This window comes from Ovis aries, chromosome 5 (genome assembly GCF_016772045.2).
Source record: "Ovis aries strain OAR_USU_Benz2616 breed Rambouillet chromosome 5, ARS-UI_Ramb_v3.0, whole genome shotgun sequence".
In the NCBI taxonomy this organism is placed as follows: domain Eukaryota; kingdom Metazoa; phylum Chordata; class Mammalia; order Artiodactyla; family Bovidae; genus Ovis; species Ovis aries.
The window spans coordinates 60,279,864-60,298,708 of record NC_056058.1 but is presented as its reverse complement, the minus strand read 5'-3'; the positions used below and the strand labels follow the sequence as shown (position 1 = coordinate 60,298,708).

At 47.0% G+C, this 18,845-nt stretch overlaps 1 protein-coding gene across 1 annotated transcript; it reads right to left on the bottom strand.

Moving 5' to 3' along the window:
• Positions 1-1,402: 1,402 nt before the first annotated feature.
• GM2A (ganglioside GM2 activator) lies at positions 1,403-18,516 on the bottom strand. Its single transcript, XM_004008988.5, has 4 exons — positions 18,352-18,516; positions 12,835-12,987; positions 3,334-3,516; positions 1,403-2,995 (listed from the first exon to the last, which is right to left on the bottom strand). Exons 1-4 carry the CDS (start codon positions 18,439-18,441, stop codon positions 2,840-2,842), a joined length of 582 nt encoding a protein of 193 aa, XP_004009037.3. The 5' UTR covers positions 18,442-18,516; the 3' UTR covers positions 1,403-2,839.
• Between the last annotated feature and the right edge of the window lie 329 nt (positions 18,517-18,845).

Here is an 18,845-nt window from a genome sequence, read left to right as displayed (position 1 = left end):
GCATCCCATCCTCTTCATCCTTTATACCCTGTTATCATTTCCCTCTTTTTTCCACTCTCTGTAAATAACCAGTTCATTAGTTTCCAGCTCATTTTTCCTTATGTCCATATGAGCAGACACATGTATATTTTTCCTACATGAACAGTGTGTGTGTGTTTAGTCACTCAGTTGTGTCCAACCCTTTGCAACCCTTGGACTGTAGCCCATCAAGCTCCTCTGTTCATGGGGTTCTCCAGGCAAGAATACTGGAGTGGATTACCATTCCCTTCTCCAGGGGATTTTCCTGACCCAGCGATTGAACCTGGTTTCCTGCATTGCAGGCGGGTTCTTTACTTTCTGAACCACCAGGGAAGCCTACATGATCAGTAACACTGACAAATTCCCCTCTTGAAGGACTGAACCAGTCTGTATTCCTACCAGCTATTTTGAGGGGACCTTTTTCCACACAGCCTTGCCTAGTGGTTTGTGGTAGTGTGGTTATTTTCTTACCAACCCAAGAAATTGACAAATGTTATGTTAATATTGTTTCAATTTACATTTTTCTGATTTTGAAGTGAGTTTCTATATCTTATTATGTTTAAGGGTCATTTTTATATCTTTATGCGAGTGTTTATCTGTTCATTTATTTTCCCAGTTTTCCTATCAGGTTTTTGATCCCTTGATACTTCATTCTTTATAGTAGGAATATTATTAACCTTTTGTCTATGATTGTGCTATAAATATTTTCTTCCAGTCTTTTGACTGTGTCTTTTGCCAAGCACATTATTTCTTATGCAGTCAACTTTATCAGTGTTTATTTTCTCTGGACATTTTACCCATGTTTCTTTTTAGTATTTGTATGGCTTCATTTTTAATACTTAGACCCTGGACTCATTTGAAGTTTATTCTTTCCTATGGCATTAAGTATGGATCCAATTTCAACTTTTTTCCAAATGGCTTTCCATTTGGCTCAGTACCATTTGTTAAAAAGTTCACTTTGCTCTCTGATTTGAGATCCTCACCGTTCTCCACCCCTCAACAAGACGGAGGAGCATCTGGGCCAAAAGCACAGCAAACACAAAGACTAACCAAACAACTGAACGTCCTTCCATGCAAGGATGGGAACTAAAATATGTCTGTGAGAATAATACCCAAAGAGTCAGGAGAGGAAATAAAGGCTGGAGAAGCCATACTGTGAGGGGGGAGGTCAAAAACAAACAAGGAAGCTGATGGTGCTGGACAGAATGAAGCAGAGACACCAAGCAGCACACGAGACAGGAACAGAAGAGTCAGTCCCTGGCATTGCTTCAGCCCTCGTCCCGCTGCTGTGAACTCTTCCAGCAGGAGCAACCCAGTAAACAAGCTCTGGAAACCCTGAGATGTGATCAGTGGGAAAAAATATGCAGCCACAACAAAGGAGGAATTCTCAGCAAGTCAAAAAGATTTATTACCATTCCAGGCTTCGTGTGAGCCCCGAACCTGAGGCTGGTCACAGGAGGACAGGATGATGAATAAACCCAGGCACCTGATATGAGTCCCCCTCTCATCATGGATCCCTGCTCCACTGAATGGCTGCTGGGGAGGCCACCTCTTCAGCTGCCTCCCTCACCCTGACAACACTCTGTGCCAGGGCAGGAGGCCCTGATCTCTCAGCTCTGCGGCCATCTCACTCCCCCAGCATCAGAGGAGCCTACCGGGTCAGGCACTGTGGATTCGGCCTCACAGAAGGAGAAACGGTGCTGGAGTTGTCTCAAGGTTAAAAGGACAAGGCATGTGTGTTCTTACATCCAAGGCCACAAACTGGCCTCCCATGAGCCAGATTTCCCTACTGACAAGTCTGTTTGGCCCCTTCTGCCTGTGCAGTGTTTTTTTAAAAAATAATTCACTGTCAGTATTTAAAAATGGATTTCATATAAAAGTCTGGATTTCTGGCCTCTTGAGAGGAAAAATGTTGAGAATATTTCATAATGCTGGGCCCACAGTCTCCTGTGGAATTTACTGGCAATTGTTGGACAGCAACTGCCCCTACAGACTGAAAGTACCCTTTCTAACTCAGCCTAGACTCCATATCCCTGATTAGGGCCCCAGCTCGAGATGGGGCAGCAGCTGCCTTAGATCAGTGCTGTTGTACAAAGGCAAGATATGCCTGGAAACAACATGCTTCTCGTGGCCCTCATCACTCACGGATGGCCCGCGCTTTGCCCTGAAAGCACCTGAATTTGCAGACTACCTGAAATACAGAGCATTCTCAGTTGTTCTCCCACATGCCCTGCCTCTGCCTCTCCAGGATACGCTATGCCCCACTGTTAACTGGGCAAGTCTAGAAAAAGAACACTAAGTTATACAAGTTAACAGAGGCATAGATTTAGATCAACTCCTTCAGACCCTTCCTTGTAAGAGGGAGTGGGAGTAAAATGAAAACTGTTAGTACTTTCATTCTGCTTTTAGGTCAGTGACACACATAAAAAATCAATGAGAAAAATCATAAAGGTACTTCAGGAGACCAAGATTAGGTCACTCTGAATGTGGGGGTCATAAAACATGTTAGCCTCCTTAGAAAATGAGTTAAGATTTTAGAGAGAAAGCCATATGAGGGTGAGGCTGAAAGTGCAACAGCCACCCCAGTAGGTGTCCTGGGCTGTCAAAAACCACCAGGCTCATCCTACCTTAGGTCAGGGCTGCTGGCCCACAGTTAAAACCTCTGTAGGTGGCATAAGGTGACTTTCAGCAGGGGAACATCATCATTGTGGAAGAGGGCTTGAGAAAGGACAGAGAGTAGAATCTGGCCTTAGCCAACGTAAGACAGAGGAAGAGGATGCCTTCCTCACACCCTCTTCATTCTGCAGTGGCAGGTGCCATCTTATTTGCCTTTAAGGGAGGCGGAGATATTGACACAAGCCAGCCGCTTCTCGTTGTTGCTCAGGATGGTCTGCAGGCGGTAGTTCCCCGTGCTGAGCCAGCTGGGCAACTCCAGGTCAGGCAGCATGAAGTCAGACTTGGGCAGTGAGTAGGCGCCCTGTGGGAAAGCCAATGGACTGCAGGTCAGTGGGAGCCTACAGATGGGACTCTCTCCTGGAGTGACCTCTAAGTTTGCAGCTTCGAACTGCCCCTCTTCCCACTCTCCTGAGAGTCATGTAGAGCATGGAATGTAATAGCAGAAGGGCACTGGAGGTCAGATCGAGCATCAAGTTTCCCATTTCACAGATGGATAAACCGAGGCCCCCAAAAGGTAAGTGATTCAGGAGAGATCAGGTCAGTTTACACCCACAGATGTCCAGGTCTGCAAGAGAATGTCTCCCAATGCCATGTTTCTACTCCAGTCACAGGGAAATGCTCTCCCCTCCCTGTACTTACTTCTTTGAAAGGACAGTGACAGGGAAGCCCATAGGTGTGCAGTGGTTCCGGGCAGGGTTCCTCAATGGGAATTAACATTTCAAGTATATTACAGAAGTTGTCATAGGTGCAGCTACCAATGTTGTCCACACATGGGATTTTGACCCAGAAGCCGGCTATGTGCTTCTCCACAGTTAATTCCACCTGGTAAGAGAGTTGCAGAAAATGTACAATTCCAAGGCAGATGAACCAGTTGCTCTGCCTCTTTCAAAGGTCAGCATTTTCTTTTAACACAGAGTTTTTAATTGGATGGGATCTTGGCAATACTCTGATCCAGAAATGACAATATTGTGGAGCCTGCCCCAGTATTATCCTTTCCTGTGCCCACAGCAGACCATTAATAATCGAATGTGACTTTGTTTTCCCCCTGCACTGAACACACTGTCTTAGCATTCTTTAGGTATTTACTATCCATTGGTTGAAGGCAAAATGCACTTGTCATGTAACTGCTAATTGGCTAACTACGGCATTGCTTCTAGACTTCCCTTCCGAGCCCAGTCTTGGCTTCAGAACCTGTTCCTTCCTAGGACCTCAGGCAGCTACCACCAGCTGAATGGAGTTGCTTACCAAGATGAAACCTATTTGCTATTCCTGGATCCTATTTCCTCCATGCAGCCATAGAGGACAGAATTGAAAATAATAAGAATTTACAGGGAGATCACTTTAGGGGTTGGTATGAGGAAGATCTTAACAATCTTAGTGAGGTCACAAGGGATGGAACTACTTCAGGAAGAGGTGGGGTCCTAGACCCAGTTAAGGAAGCTGGAGGACTTCCTGCACCCAAAGAGAAGCTGGGCGAGGAGACCTCTGAGTGCTATACACCTCCACACGGCCATGATTCTGCTCCCCTTCTGGAGGCTGGGGCTGACCAGTTGTGCCTGGCATGGGCTAAGCATTCACTAAGTATTAGCTGCCTAAGAACCAAATGAGTTGTCCCTTAGGGACCATGTTCTCGCATCCCCCCGGGGTATCAGAGAAAACTGTCGGCAAAGGGCAGAAGTCTGATTCTCTGTGGGTGTTAATGGCAGGAAATCACTTGCAGTTGTAACATCACAGCATTCTACGAATCCCAGCCTCCAGGCTCACTTCATCTAGTAGCTCCATTTCGAAGAGGCAAGTCCTGGACAGGCATTTATTCCCCTTGAGCCTGCAGGGCTCAGGCTGGCTCTGCAGGCTCTGGACTCAGCATTCCGACTACCCACATGTCAGGGCCCAGGTCCAGGACAGAGCAGTCCACGCCCCATGTATCCTGAGTGGACAGACTCAAATGTGCCTCCTCCCACTCTGCTGCCCCACATATTACCCCCACCCCCAGTCACACACAGCCCCCTCCCAGCCCAGCTCTCTCCTCTCCTGCCAAGCCTGCTTCAATGAACCCTTTGCCTAGAAGAGCCAAGGGCTTGCAAGTGAATGCCACTTCAGCCACTTCCTAGTGTTGTGAGTGCTTAGTTGCTCAGTCGTGTCCGACTCTTTGCGACCCTATGGACTGTAGTCCACCAGGCTCCTCGGTCCATGGGATTCTCTGTCCATGGGATTCTCCAGGCAAGAATACTGGGGTGGGTTGCCATGCCCTCCTCCAGGGGATCTTCCCAACCCAGGGATCAAACCCAGGTCTTCCATATTGCAGGTGGATTCTTTACCATCTGAGCCACCAGGGAAGCCCTAGTATAGTACCCTTGGGGAATTTCTTCTGTCTCCATTCTCTCATCTCCAAAATGGGATCTTCATAGAGTGTCAGCCTCTCACAAGGTCCCAATGAGTGACACAATGCCTGTCAAATAGCACACTGCCTGAAATCCAAACATTCCTTCCTATGGGACTTCTCTTAGCCAGTGCCATTCCTGGTTTTGCCAACATCCCAATGAAAATGGTTAAGCCAGTTCTGCCCTGAACAAGAACACCCAGCTAAGGGGACCACCAGTGACCAAGTCCTGCCTGGGCTCCTCCAACAGGAGTGGAAGCCTGTGGGGCTGCATCTACCAGGCGCTAGGTGTCCCCCAGCCAGGACCAGCATAGCACAGGAAGTACTAGGTAGGGGCGCCTGGAACTTAAGCAATAGCCAAGCCTGCTACTGCTATTGGGGGATTACAAACCATGACTGATTTTCCAGTCCTTGCTCTCAGTCTGCCTGCTCATATGGCTCAGAAGAGAATGCAAGGAGAGTTCCCTGATGGTCCAGTGGTTAGGACTTGGTGCTTTCCAGCCATGCACCAGGTTCAGTCCCTGGTTGGGGAACTAAGATCTTGCAAGACACCCAGCGTGGCCAAAAAAAAAGAGTAAGCAAGGCTGAGTAACAAGGGAACCATCAATCCCTCTAGTCCAGGACTTCCTTAGCACCTCCACAGCTCAACCTAAATAAACCCCTGTATCACAGGACCTGGCAACACAGGACAGACAGAGGCATTGGCAGGTAATGGAATCAGGATCTCCGTACCCACCAGGGTGCTTGGGCAAGTCCCTTCCCCTCTCAGGCCTCTGCTCCTCCATTTTGACCATGGAATATTTGGAGGTCATGATCTTGAAGAGACCTACCAGATATGACATCCTAAGAGTAAAGTGTCTTGCAAGTTGAAAACAATGACTTTTCTCTTGGTGTCTTCTAGCTCAGGGATAGTAGCTGTAGGTAGAGAGGCACTGACTTGAAGGGGGGCCGTTTGATGAGACTGGGGAGAGGCACTTACACCTCAAACACAGGGCTCAGGCAGAGGCACTGCAGGTACAAGACTTCAGAGAGAGAAGAAAGCTAACCCATCAGGCCTAAACACCACGTGTCTGAAAGCCTGAAATAAGTACATGCCAAACATGGTGGCATTTACCACTCCTGAGGACGGGGAAACCAAGGTCCCAGACCCTGGAACTTCAGAGCTCAAAGAAGGGAGTTCTAAGTTATGCCAAACCCTGTGGAACACATCAAACGAAAAAGGCATTCCTGGACAGACTCCAGTCTTGCCCACGGCTCACAGAATCTGGGGCATCCGACTTCTAAAAATTGCAATCAGTCAGTTCAGTCGCTTAGCTGTGTCTGACTCTTTGCGACCCCATGGACTGCAGCGCGCCAGTTTCCCCTGTCCATCACCAACTCCTGGAGCTTACTCAAACTCATGTCCATCAAGTCAGTGATGCCATCCAACCATCTCATCCTCTGTCATCCCCTTCTCCTCCCACCTTCAATCTTCCCCAGCATCAGGGTCTTTTCTAGTGAGTCAGTTCGTCGCATCAGGTGGCCAAAGTATTGGAGTTTCAACTTCAACATCAGTCCTTTCAATGAATATTCAGGACTGATTTCTTGAGGATGGACTGGTTGGATCTCCTTGCAGGCCAAGGGACTCTCAAGAGTCTTCTCCAATACCACAGTTCAAAAGCATCAATTCTTCAGAGCTCAGCTTTCTTTATAGTCCAACTCTCACATCCATACATGATTACTGGAAAAACCAAAGCTTTGACTAGCAGTTGGCATCAAATTCATCCAGGTTCCAAATGGAACTTTTGACTGAAGAAATTTTACTTCAGCAAGGACAAGGAGGAAGTGTCTCTCCTACCACTAGTAGGCTGCAGAGCCTGAACCAGTCACTCTTCTTTGGGTCCCAGTAACAAGGAGGGAAGTCATTGACCTTAAGAGCCCTTCAGGCTTATGGTACTTGAGTCTGGGCAGCTCTACTAGGCAGGGTTTTTGCTGATAAAAGGAAAAGTCCTGGGGTACTCCCCTGCTAAACTTCAAACACTAATTCTACTTCCCTGCCAGAAAGAGTTCAGGAACAGGAAACATTAGATAAGGACACCAGCCTTGACCTGGGGCAAGTTACATCCTTCTCTGAGCCTCAGTGTCCCTTATCTGTAAAAAGAGGCCTATCACCTTTTCTCCAACAAAAGTACTGAGAAGCTTTCATTTAATAAGGAGTATGCATATACCCTTTATCGAGCCCATCTTTGCATGAAATGTTCCCTTGGTATCTCTAATTTTCTTGAAGAGATCTCTAGTCTTTTCCCATTCTGTTCTTTTCCTCTATTTCTTTGCATTATCGCTGAAGAAGGCTTTCTTATCTCTTCTTGCTATTCTTTGGAACTCTGCATTCAGATGCTTATATCTTTCCTTTTCTCCTTTGCTTTTCACCTCTCTTCTTTTCACAGCTATTTGTAAGTCCTCCTCAGACAGCCATTTTGCTTTTTTGCATTTCTTTTCCATGGGGATGCTCTTGATCCCTGTCTCCTGTACAATGTCACGAACCTCATTCCATAGTTCATCAGGCACTCTATCTACCAGATCTAGTCCCTTAAATCTATTTCTCACTTCCACTGTATAATCATAAGGGATTTGATTTAGGTCATTCCTGAATGGTCTAGCGGTTTTCCCTACTTTCTTCAATGTAAGTCTGAATTTGGCAATAAGGAGTTTATGATCTGAGCCACAGTCAGCTCCTGATCTTGTTTTTGTTGACTGTATAGAGCTTCTCCATCTTTGGCTGCATAGAATATAATCAATCTGATTTCGGTGTTGACCATCTGGTGATGTCCATGCGTAGAGTCTTCTCTTGTATTGTTGGAAGAGGGTGTTTGCTATGACCAGTGCATTTTCTTGGCAAAACTCTATTAGTCTTTGCCCTGCTTCATTCCGCATTCCAAGGCCAAATTTGCCTGTTACTCCGGGTGTTTCTTGACTTCCTACTTTTGCATTCCAGTCCCCTATAATGAAAAGGACATCTTTTTTGGGTATTAGTTCTAAAAGGTCTTGTAGGTTTTCATAAAACCATTCAACTTCAGCTTCTTCAGCGTTACTGGTTGGGGCATAGACTTGGATAACTGTGATATTGAATGGTTTGCCTTGGAGACGAACAGAGATCATTCTGTCGTTTTTCAGACTGCATCCAAGTACTGCATTTAGGACTCTTCTACTTTGGGGGGCTCCAAAATCACTGCAGATGATGACTGCAGCCATGAAATTAAAAGACGCTTACTCCTTGGAAGAAAAGTTATGACCAACCTAGATAGTATATTCAAAAGCAGAGACATTACTTTGCCGACTAAGGTCCGTCTAGTCAAGGCTATGGTTTTTCCTGTGGTCATGTATGGATGTGAGAGTTGGACTGTGAAGAAGGCTGAGCGCCGAAGAATTGATGCTTTTGAACTGTGGTGTTGGAGAAGACTCTTGAGAGTCCCTTGGACTGCAAAGAGATTCAACCAGTCCATTCTGAAGGAGATCAGCCCTGGGATTTCTTTAGAAGGAATGATGCTAAAGCTGAGGCTCCAGTACTTTGGCCACCTCATGAGAAGAGTTGACTCATTGGAAAAGACTCTGATGCTGGGAGGGATTGGGGGCAGGAGGAGAAGGCGATGACCGAGGATGAGATGGCTGGATGGCATCACGGACTTGATGGACGTGAGTCTGAGTGAGCTCCGGGAGATGGTGATGAACAGGGAGGCCTGGCATGCTGCGATTCATGGGGTCGCAAAGAGTTGGACATGACTGAGCGACTGAACTGAACTGAACTGATGCATATACCCTATGCAAAGATAAAGGAACCAAATCAGAAGCATATACATTATATAAGAGAAACGTAGGAGGAAGGGAAAGGACAGTGGGAATCTGAGTCCAATTTTTTAAAGTTCAATGGCCCAAATTTATGACTGGTAATAAAGTACAGACTTACCATGGCTCAACTTAAAGTTTTTTGACTTTACAATGTGCAGAAGCAATACACATTCAGTAGGAACTGTACTTCCCGTTTTGGAATTTGATCATTTTCAGGGCTAGCAATATACAGTACTATTTTCTCTTCTTGTGATGCTCAGTAGTGGCAGGAAGTCACAGCTCCCAGTCAGCCATGTGATCATAAAAGCTGATGTATTTAAACCATTCTGCACCTAGACAACCATTCTGGCTTTCGTTTCAGTACAGTATTCAATAAATTATATGAGATATGCCATCAGTTCAGTTCAGTTCAGCTGCTCAGTCATGTCTGACTCTTGACCCCATGGACTGCAGCATACCAGGCCTCCCTGCCCATCACCAACTCCCATTGTTTACCCAAACTCATGTCCATTGAGTTGGTGAATGAGATATGCAATATGATATCATAAAATAGACTTGGTATTAGATGACTTTGCCTAACCATAGGCTAATATGCATGTTCCAAGAATGGCTAAGGTAGGTGAAGCTAAGCTCTGATGTTACATAGTTGGGTGTATTAAATGCATTTTTGACTTATGATATTCTCAACTTATTATAGGTTTATTATACTGATTATATTCTTTGTAGCCGAAGATGGAGAAGCTCTATTCAGTTTGGTTCAGTTCAGTCCCTCAGTCGTGTCCGACTCTTTGAGACCCCATGAATTGCAGCACGCCAGGCCTCCCAGGCCATCACCAACTCCCAGAGTTCACTCAGACTCACGTCCATCGAGTCAGTGATGCCATCCAGCCATCTCATCCTCGGTCGTCCCCTTCTCCTCCTGCCCCCAATCCCTCCCAGCATCAGAGTCTTTTCCAATGAGTCAACTCTTCGCATGAGGTGGCCAAAGTACTGGAGTTTCAGCTTTAGCATCAGTCCTTCCAATGAACACCCAGGACTGATCTCCTTTAGGATGGACTGGTTGGACCTCCTTGCAGTCCAAGGGACTCTCAAGAGTCTTCTCCAACACCACAGTTCAAAAGCATCAATTCTTTGGCGCTCAGCTTTCTTCACAGTCCAACTCTCACATCCATACATGACCACTGGACTGCTCTATTACAGTCAGCAAAAACAAGACCAGGAACTGACTGTGGCTCAGACCATGAACTCCTTATTACAAAATTCAGACTTAAATTGAAAAACATAGAGAAAATCACTAGGCCCATTAAATCCCTTATGATTATACAGTGGAAGTGACAAATAGATTCAAGGGATTAGATTTAACAGAGTGCCTGAAGAACTATGGATGGAGGTTAGCAACATTGTACAGGAGGCAGTAATCAAAACCATCCTCAAAAAAAAAAGAAATGAAAAAAGCAAAATGGTTGTCTGAGGAGGCCTTACACATAGCTGAGAAAAGAAGAGAAGTGAAAGGCAAAGGAGAAAGGAAATATGTATCCATCTGATTGCAGAGTTCCAATGAAGAGCAAAGAGAGATAAGAAAGCCTTCCTCCGTGATCAGTGCAAAGAAACAGGAAAAAAATTGAATGGGAAAGACTAGAAATCTCTTCAAGAAAATTAGAGATGCCAAGGGACCATTTCATGCAAAGATAGGCACGATAAACAACAGAAATGGAATGGACCTAACAAAACCAGAAGATATTCAGAAGAGGTGGCAAGAATACAAAGAACTATACAAAAAAGATTTTATTGACCCAGATAACCACGATGGCACAGGACTAGAAAAAGTCAGTTTTCATTCCAGTCCCAAAGAAAGGCAATGCCAAAGAATGTTGAAACTATCGCACAATTGCATTCCTCTCATACGCTAGCAAAGTAATGCTCAAAATTCTCCAAGCCAGGCTTCAACAGTATGTGAACTATGAAATTCCAGATGTTCAAGCTGGATTTAGAAAAGCCAGAGGAACCAGAGATCAAATTGCCAACACACATCAGATCTTTGAAAAAGCAAGAGAGTTTCAGAAAAACATCTATTTCTGCTTTATTGACTACGCCAAAACCTTTGACTGTGTGGATCACAATAAACTGTGGAAAATTCTTAACAAGATGGGAATACCAGACCACCTGACCTGCCTCTTGAGAAATCTGTATGCAGGTCAGGAAGCAACAGTTAGAACTGGACATGGAACAACAGACTGGTTCCAAATAGGAAAAGGAGTACATCAAGGCTGTATATTGTCACCCTCCTTATTTAACTTATATGCAGAGTACATCATGAGAAACGCTGGGCTGGAAGAAGCACAAGCTGGAATCAAGATTGCTGAGAGAAATATCAATAACCTCAGATATGCAGATGACACCACACTTATGGCAGAAAGTGAAGAACTCAAGAACCTCTTGATGAAAGTGAAAGAGGAGAGTGAAAAAGTTGGCTTAAAGCTCACCATTCAGAAAACGAAGATCATTGCATCCGGTCCCATCGATTCATGGCAAATAGATGGGGCAGCAATGGAAACAGTGACAGATTTTATTTTCTTGGGCTCCAAAATCACTGCAGATGGTGACTGCAGCCATGAAATTAAAAGACGCTTACTCCTTGGAAGTAAGGAGCCACTGGGACATCCCTGGTGGCTCAGACGTTAAGGAGTCTACCTATAACACAGGAGACCCCAGTTCAATCCCTGGGTCAGGAAGATCCTCTGCAGAAGGAAATGGCAACCCACTCCAGTATTCTTGACTGGAAAATCCAATGGATGGAGGAGCCTGGCAGGCTACCGTCCATGGGGGTCGCAAAGAGTCGGACATGACAGTGGCTTCACTTCACTTCACTCCTTGGAAGAAAAGTTATGACCAACCTAGACAGCATATTAAAAAGCAGAGACATTAGTTTGCCAACAAAGGTCTGTCTAGTCAAGGCTATGGTTTTTCCAGTAATCATGCATGGATGTGAGATTTGGACTATAAAGAAAGCTGAAGAATTGATGCTTTTGAACAGTGGTGTTGGAGAAGATTCTTGAGAGTCCCTTAGACTGCAAAGAGATCCAACCAGTCCATCCTAAAGGAAATCAGTCCTGAATATTCATTGGAAGGACTGATGCTGAAGTTGAAACTCCAATACTTTGATCACCTGATGCAAAGTACGGACTCACTAGAAAAGACCCTGATGCTGGGAAAGATTGAAGACAGGAGGAGAAGGGGACAACAGAGGATGAGATGGTTGGATGGCATCACTGACTCAATGGACATGAGTTTGGGTAAACTCCAGGAGTTGGTGATGGACAGGGAGGCCTGGCCTGCTGCAGTCCATGCAGTTGCAAAGAGTCAGACTCGACTGAATGACTAAACTGAACTGACTGAATGTGTACTGAGCTGGTCATGTGTGCCAGGCCCTGTGCAAAGCACTCTCCATGTTACTAATTCAATAATAGCTCAGAAACATATGAGGTAGGGGCTGTGATTAACCAAGTCAAAGGACAGTTTCATGGACACAGATTCCAAATCAGACAACTTTTTAAAGAGTCCAGTGGAAACTGGTGCCAGAATAGATCTGCACCAGGACAGGCTGAAGGCATATAAGCATATGGTATAAAGGTAGCAATGAGGAAAGGACTATGACATATATAATTGCCATGGATACACAGAAAGTCTCTGTTGTTTTGTATGAAAACAAATATCCACCCCCAAAACAGACAGCAGGCATGAATGAACTAGTTACTCTGAAACAAAAATACAAAAGGCAAACTTATGAAAGGACATTTAAACAAATCTATGTTGTTTTTGCTGCTCTGGGATTCCAGGATTCCAAAAGTATTAAGTTCCCTGAGTGTACATGCCTCAGGGCTCTGCCCTTGGCCCACAGCACCTTCCTTCCAGTGCCTCCCTGACCCTGGGCTCACCTTCAGAGGATCGCTGAGGACAGCACTGGTCTTGGCCTCAGCAGTGATGGTCAAGTTCCCCGGAATGGCAATGGGGTCAGGTTCCAGAGTCAGGCTGTTGATCACTGCAGGGTCCTTCCCTGCATCGCAGTTATCCCAGGAAAAGCTACCCAGCTGGGAGAGCCAAGGACATATAGCAGCAAGGAAAGAAAAGAGTTGACAAAAGGTTAGAAGAATTAACAGAGCAGTTACTAACGATGTGCCCATGGATGAGGTACCCGCTGGCTCTGAGCTTCGTCTGCAACTCCACATCTGTAAACCTAGGATAACTCTGGTCCTACCCATTTTGTAGGCAGGACTCTACTAAAAGACTTAAAAGACAATCTCCCAAATGTGTGCCATGAACTATAGAGGACAATATCACAGACCCTGAACTTCAGAATAGGTGACTAGCCATATCCAGCTTCTCTGATCCCTCACCTCCCTGCTCCACCCACCTCTCCTGCTAGTCTTGGCATCTTCTCAGAGGGGAGTTTTTGGAGGATTCACCTTTACAGCCCATGCCCAGAACCTGATTCACGTCACACCTCGGGCCCAGTCCAGGACCAGGAACAATAAGGAATACAAAACAATGGGGAACATAACAGCATGAAACACCGCACCCTCAAGGAGGGACAGTTAAGTCAGGGAGGGACTAGGACACACATGAAAAGATACCCTGGGGGCCACTTGATGAACAATCCCCAGTGAACAAACTTCCCAATCCTAACCAGTGCATTTTCACTCCCATCTCACTGCTCATGCCCTGCCTGGTCCCACACCCCAAGTCATCCCCCTCCCGTCTGCTGAGCCATATCCTCCTCCTCCTCCTCCATATCCCCCAAGAGGTCTCCTGATTCCTGACTCCACCATCATGTCTAACTACAAATGACCACTGACTCCCCACTCCCATGGAACCTTGTCTATGACCACACTCCCCACATCCTGCAGGCTCTGCCTGCCCACTCGCACTTTTCCCAGCTCCCTGAAGGCCATCTACGAGAGACTTTCAGTATTTCCCCCATGCACATCCCATCTGAAGGCCATCTACGAGAGACTTTCAGTAGTTCCCCCAGGCACATCCCATCTTAGAAGGAAAACCTGCCAATCCCCACATCCCCAAGTCAACCTCCATCATCAACACAGCCACAGGTAGGTGGACCAGAAGACAATACCTAACATAGACTAGGCTGACAGATTCTCTCTGCCTCCAATTTGGGAAGTGAGACAGAGGCAAAATCACTCAGAGAGATTTTGGGCTTTGAGCGGTCATGGGGTCAAAAACTTTAAGATGGAGCCAGCACACAGACTCGTGACCAAGTCAAAGGGTCAAGAACTAAGGGCTCTGCTGGTCTGTAGAAAAGAGAGCAGATAGTGTCACCCCTTCCCCTGCCTCCTATCTAAATAGGAAGTGCAGGAGAGTGGCCAAGAACATGTTTCTAGAGTGAGACATGTGGTACATCAAGGCTTTAGTCAGTAGACATGGCTTGAAACCCTAGCTTGACCACCATATCATGTGATTCTGTAGGCCAGTTTCCCCTTTGGAGCCGCAGTTTCCTCATCTTTTAAGTGGAGTCATTTCTGCTTTCCTCTCAGACCTGTGACAGTGCTGCGAGGGTGACAGCATGTAACACATAAAGCTCATAACCCAGTGCCAGACACAAAGCATGAGCTGGCCCCCTAAATGATAGCCATTAGACATCCCAGCCCCTGCTTCCTGCCATTAGTTCCATGAGATTCCTTGTATACCTGAAATAAACTTCCCTTTACCTGAGCTTCTTGGAATGGGCTTCAGTTCCTTGGAATGAAGCATCAGACCATGACTAAGAAAGGCCTGATTCATCCCTGTGTTCCCCACAGCCCCTTAGGGTAGGTAGTAACAAATGTTTCCTTCAGTGTTCATTCCACAGATATTTATGGAGCAATGATCACAGACCCAGGGCCAAGTGCTATTCATACAGGTAAACAATTAGAGATGTGCCTGCCCTGCAGTGAGGAGCTTACAGTCTAATGTAAATAAATATTACCCACTGTGATCTCTGGGTGCCATAAATGAAACAAACAGAGGGTCATGTTAAAAGTAACAAAGGACTCACTTAAATAGGGTGCTGAGAAGGGATAATCCTGCAAGATGAGGAGCCAGCCATGCATGTACTGAAAGAAGATTCAGGCAGAGGGAACATGAGCAAAGGAACATGCGCCCTGCGTTGGGAAGACACTCAACTGCTCTGGGCCCTACAAGGCCAGTGGGCTAGATATAATGGACAAGGCACCTAGATAAGGGTAGAGTGGTGGCAGGGTTGTTTAATAAATGCAAGACCTCATAGGTCATCATCAGGAGGCTGGATTTCCTATAAATGCAATGGAATGCCATTGCAGGAGAGTGCCCTGCTCTGGTTTATGGTTGAGAATGGATTGCAGAGGGTCTTGTTTGGTAAGGGGAGACCAGTTAGGAGGCCAATATCAAATGAAAGAGTGCCTGGGACTAAGAGTTGGCCCGGAGGGTGGGTAGGCGGACTGGCCATTTTCTGGAGCCGCTTTCACAGATGCCAAGGCAGCCTGATTCACCGTGAGGATTGATTCCAGGTTGAAGTGTCCAAAGTGTCCTGCTTCTCCTTACCCCAGTCCCTGGGGAGACTTAACAAAGTGATTTCTCAATGACTGACTAGAGGCTTCTGTCATAATGAATTCTGCAGTCAAGTCCAGGCTCATCAGGAAAAGGAAGTATGATGCCTTAGCAGTGCCCACTAAGGGCAGACCTGGCACCAGATATCTGTCATCCCAGCCCAGCTAACATAAGGGACGAAGCAGCATAGGAAGAGGGCAAAGGTACAGCTGTGGATGCAGATATATGGATGCAAGTCACAGACCTGGATTAAAACCACACTGTAGCCACTCTTACTAGCTGAGAACAGGGGTCAGGTGACCCTTCTTGAGGCTCTATTTTTCCATCTAATAAGTGGGCATAATTACATCTTCTCACAGGGTTACTACGGTAAGACATTTGTAAACAGAAAGAATACAAATTCTCAAGGTCCCAACTCCTCAACACTGTCACAGCCGTGAAAACACACAACTGAGAAACTGTCACAGACCAGAGGAGGCTGGAGCAACTGGACAACACATGCAATATGGTGCCCCAGACTAGATCCTAGAACCGAAAGAGGACATCAGTGGGAAAACTGGTAAAATCCAAATGTAAGTCTAAGAGTTGAGCTAGTGGTAACGTACCTCTGTTGGCTTCTCAGTCTTGACAAACGTACCACGGTAATGCTTGTGTGAAAGTGAAGCTGCTCAGTCGTGTCTGACTCTTTTCGACCCCATGGACTGTAGCCCGCCAGGCTTCTCCATCCATGGGATTTTCCAGGCAGTGGTACTGGAGTGGGTTGCCATTTCCTTCTCCAGGGATCTTCCCAACCCAGGGATTGAACCCAGGTCTCCCGCATTGTAGGCAGACGCTTTACCATCTGAGCCACCAGGGAAGTCCATTACATGTGTACGTGTGTGCTAAATTGCTTCAGTTGTGTCCGACTCTACGACCCCATGGACTGTAGCCTGCTGGGCTCCTCTGTCCATGGGATTCTCCAGGCAAGAATACTGGAATGGGTTGCCATGCCCTCCTCCAGGGGACCTTCCTGACCCAGGGATCAAACCTGTGTCTCCTGCATTGACAGGTGGTTTCTTTACCACTGAGCCACTGCAGAAGCCCCACCGTGGTAAAAAGATGTTAGCAGGGGAAACCAAGTGAGGGGTATGTGGGAATTCTATACTTCTTTTGCAACTTTTCTCCAAGTCTATAATTATTCCCCTAAAATAAGCTTATTAGGGGAAAAAAGCACATGGTTCAACACACAGCACATAGTATGTGCATAGTAAATGATATCAGACAGTATCAGAGAGTCTATTAAGCACCTATTGTATGCCCAATCTGGCTCAAGACATTCTCCCCTGTTATCTAAGGCTCACCACAGCCTAGGGCCATGAGACCCACTTAATGCTAGAAGAGGAACTGGAACTCAGTCTGGTTTCCTGATACTCACTGCTCACTGTCACCCCAAGACTTCCTGTGGCCCAGGGTCTCAGGGTCAGGGTTCCAAATCACATGAGCCCGGAGAAAACCCAGATGATAGAAGATAAGCATGGAAAGAAGTACCCATTACTGTGGAATCTCAGATAAGCACCATCCTCCCTGGGGCTGGGTAAGATGGGTTAACTCCCTGAGGTCTCATGGCCTCTCCAAAACTGCCAACCTAAGACACTCTGGTCTGGGGTGGCATCCACAGCCAAGATATGCAGGAGAGCGGGGACACAGGGAGAGTTCCAGCCTTAGCTAGACTCCACCCCATAGTGGCCAGTTCTGGAGCCCAGAGAAACATCCGCAGCCTACACTCAGGGACTGACTGTGAATTCTCTGGGACAGTAAAGACAGAGCTCTTGGCTCCTCCGTTCAACTGGCAAAATAGACTCTTTGCCCTCAGGGAGAGTGAGACTGAGCACACTGGCTTCTATCACTTTCTGAGTTTAAGATTTAAGAGCTTTTCCATCCAGGGAAGCATTTCCCTTCATCCACAACCACTGAGAAAGGCAGGCTGGTGTTATCAAGCCCATTTTACAGAAGAGGAGACCAAAGCTTAAGGAGCCCAAATGCCACGCCCATGGATTAGAGACAGAGGAGGGATCAGAAGCCAAGTCTCCTAGTCCTATTCCTCTTTCCCCTATACCGCCCTATTCCAGGCTCTGACAAACATTTCCAAGCTGGTTGGAGGGAGGGTACCTAGGCTGGGCCTCTCTCTTTGCTGCCAAAGATATCAAGTGTCTGACCCCTAGCTGTGCAGCAGAAGCCGTGGAGTTAGGCTTCTCTACTTCCCAGAATGACAGAACTTCCCTTTCCCAAGGATCTCGGGCATAGTGACTGAGACGACAAGGGGGAAATTTGTAGGTTGGACCCTCTCCATGACTCAAGCCCAAGAGCAGGGCTGCAGCTTTGTTGCCAGAGGAGCAAGTCTGGACCTTCTGGCCTGAAGAGCCTCTCAGAACCACCCACCCACCAGAACAGTCAGCGCCTCGGAGAAGTACAGAGGGGAGCAGTTGGGTGCCAGGCCTTCTCATGGGGTAAAAGAGGGGACATGTAAATGGGACTAAGTCTCTGGGCCTGGGAGTAGAGAATTGGTCTTGCAATTCTACAAAACTTTACTCAGACATTTGGAAAGAGGACAGGAGAGTACAGAAGAGAGTGAGATAAATCCTTCCAAAACAGTCTGGAGCAGAGCAAGGCCTTACAGTCCACCCTCTGTCCAGACAGGGAAACCGAAACCCAACTGAAACGCGGAGAGAGAAAAGGACCCACTCAGAGTCCCACGATTAGTGACTTTGGGAAGTTCTACTGCAAAAAAGTAATTCTAGAGACCGGAAAGGGCACCTCCTTATCCCACCCTAAGCCGCACAGCCCGAGCTCGGCAGGGATGCTGGTAGCAGCCTCCTAAAGGAGAGAGCACTCACCCGGTTCTGGAGAATGCGTGCAGGAAGCGCTGGGCCGGCAAGAAGCAAGCCCACGGAGATCAGGAAGGGAGCCTGCAACAGGGGGCTCATCGTAAAGGGTGGGTCCTCGCCTGGTTAACTGCAGGTTCGTGGAGGCGATGACTCTGTTAAATACCTGCCCGTATTGGTTATGCAAAGCTGTGCATTGCTATACAAAGCTGAATGAGGCCACTTCCCAATGTGCCCCGCCCCCTCCGGATCTGAGATTTCGGGGCCGGGGATTGGACAGAGCTCTCCCGGCCCCGCCCCCTAGAGGTTCCTCGTTTAGACCCTCGCTTCACGCGTGGGCGTCAGGCCTCGCCTTCAGAGGATGAAGGCGGTGCCTAAGAGGATGAAGGCGGTGCCTGAAGAGGAAAGGAGAGGAAAGGGGCGGGGCAGGGCGGGGCGGGGGCGGGGAATGAGTGAGCGATCGCGGGGGGAACTCGAGGGAGGGGCGAAACTTGACTGGGATGGGC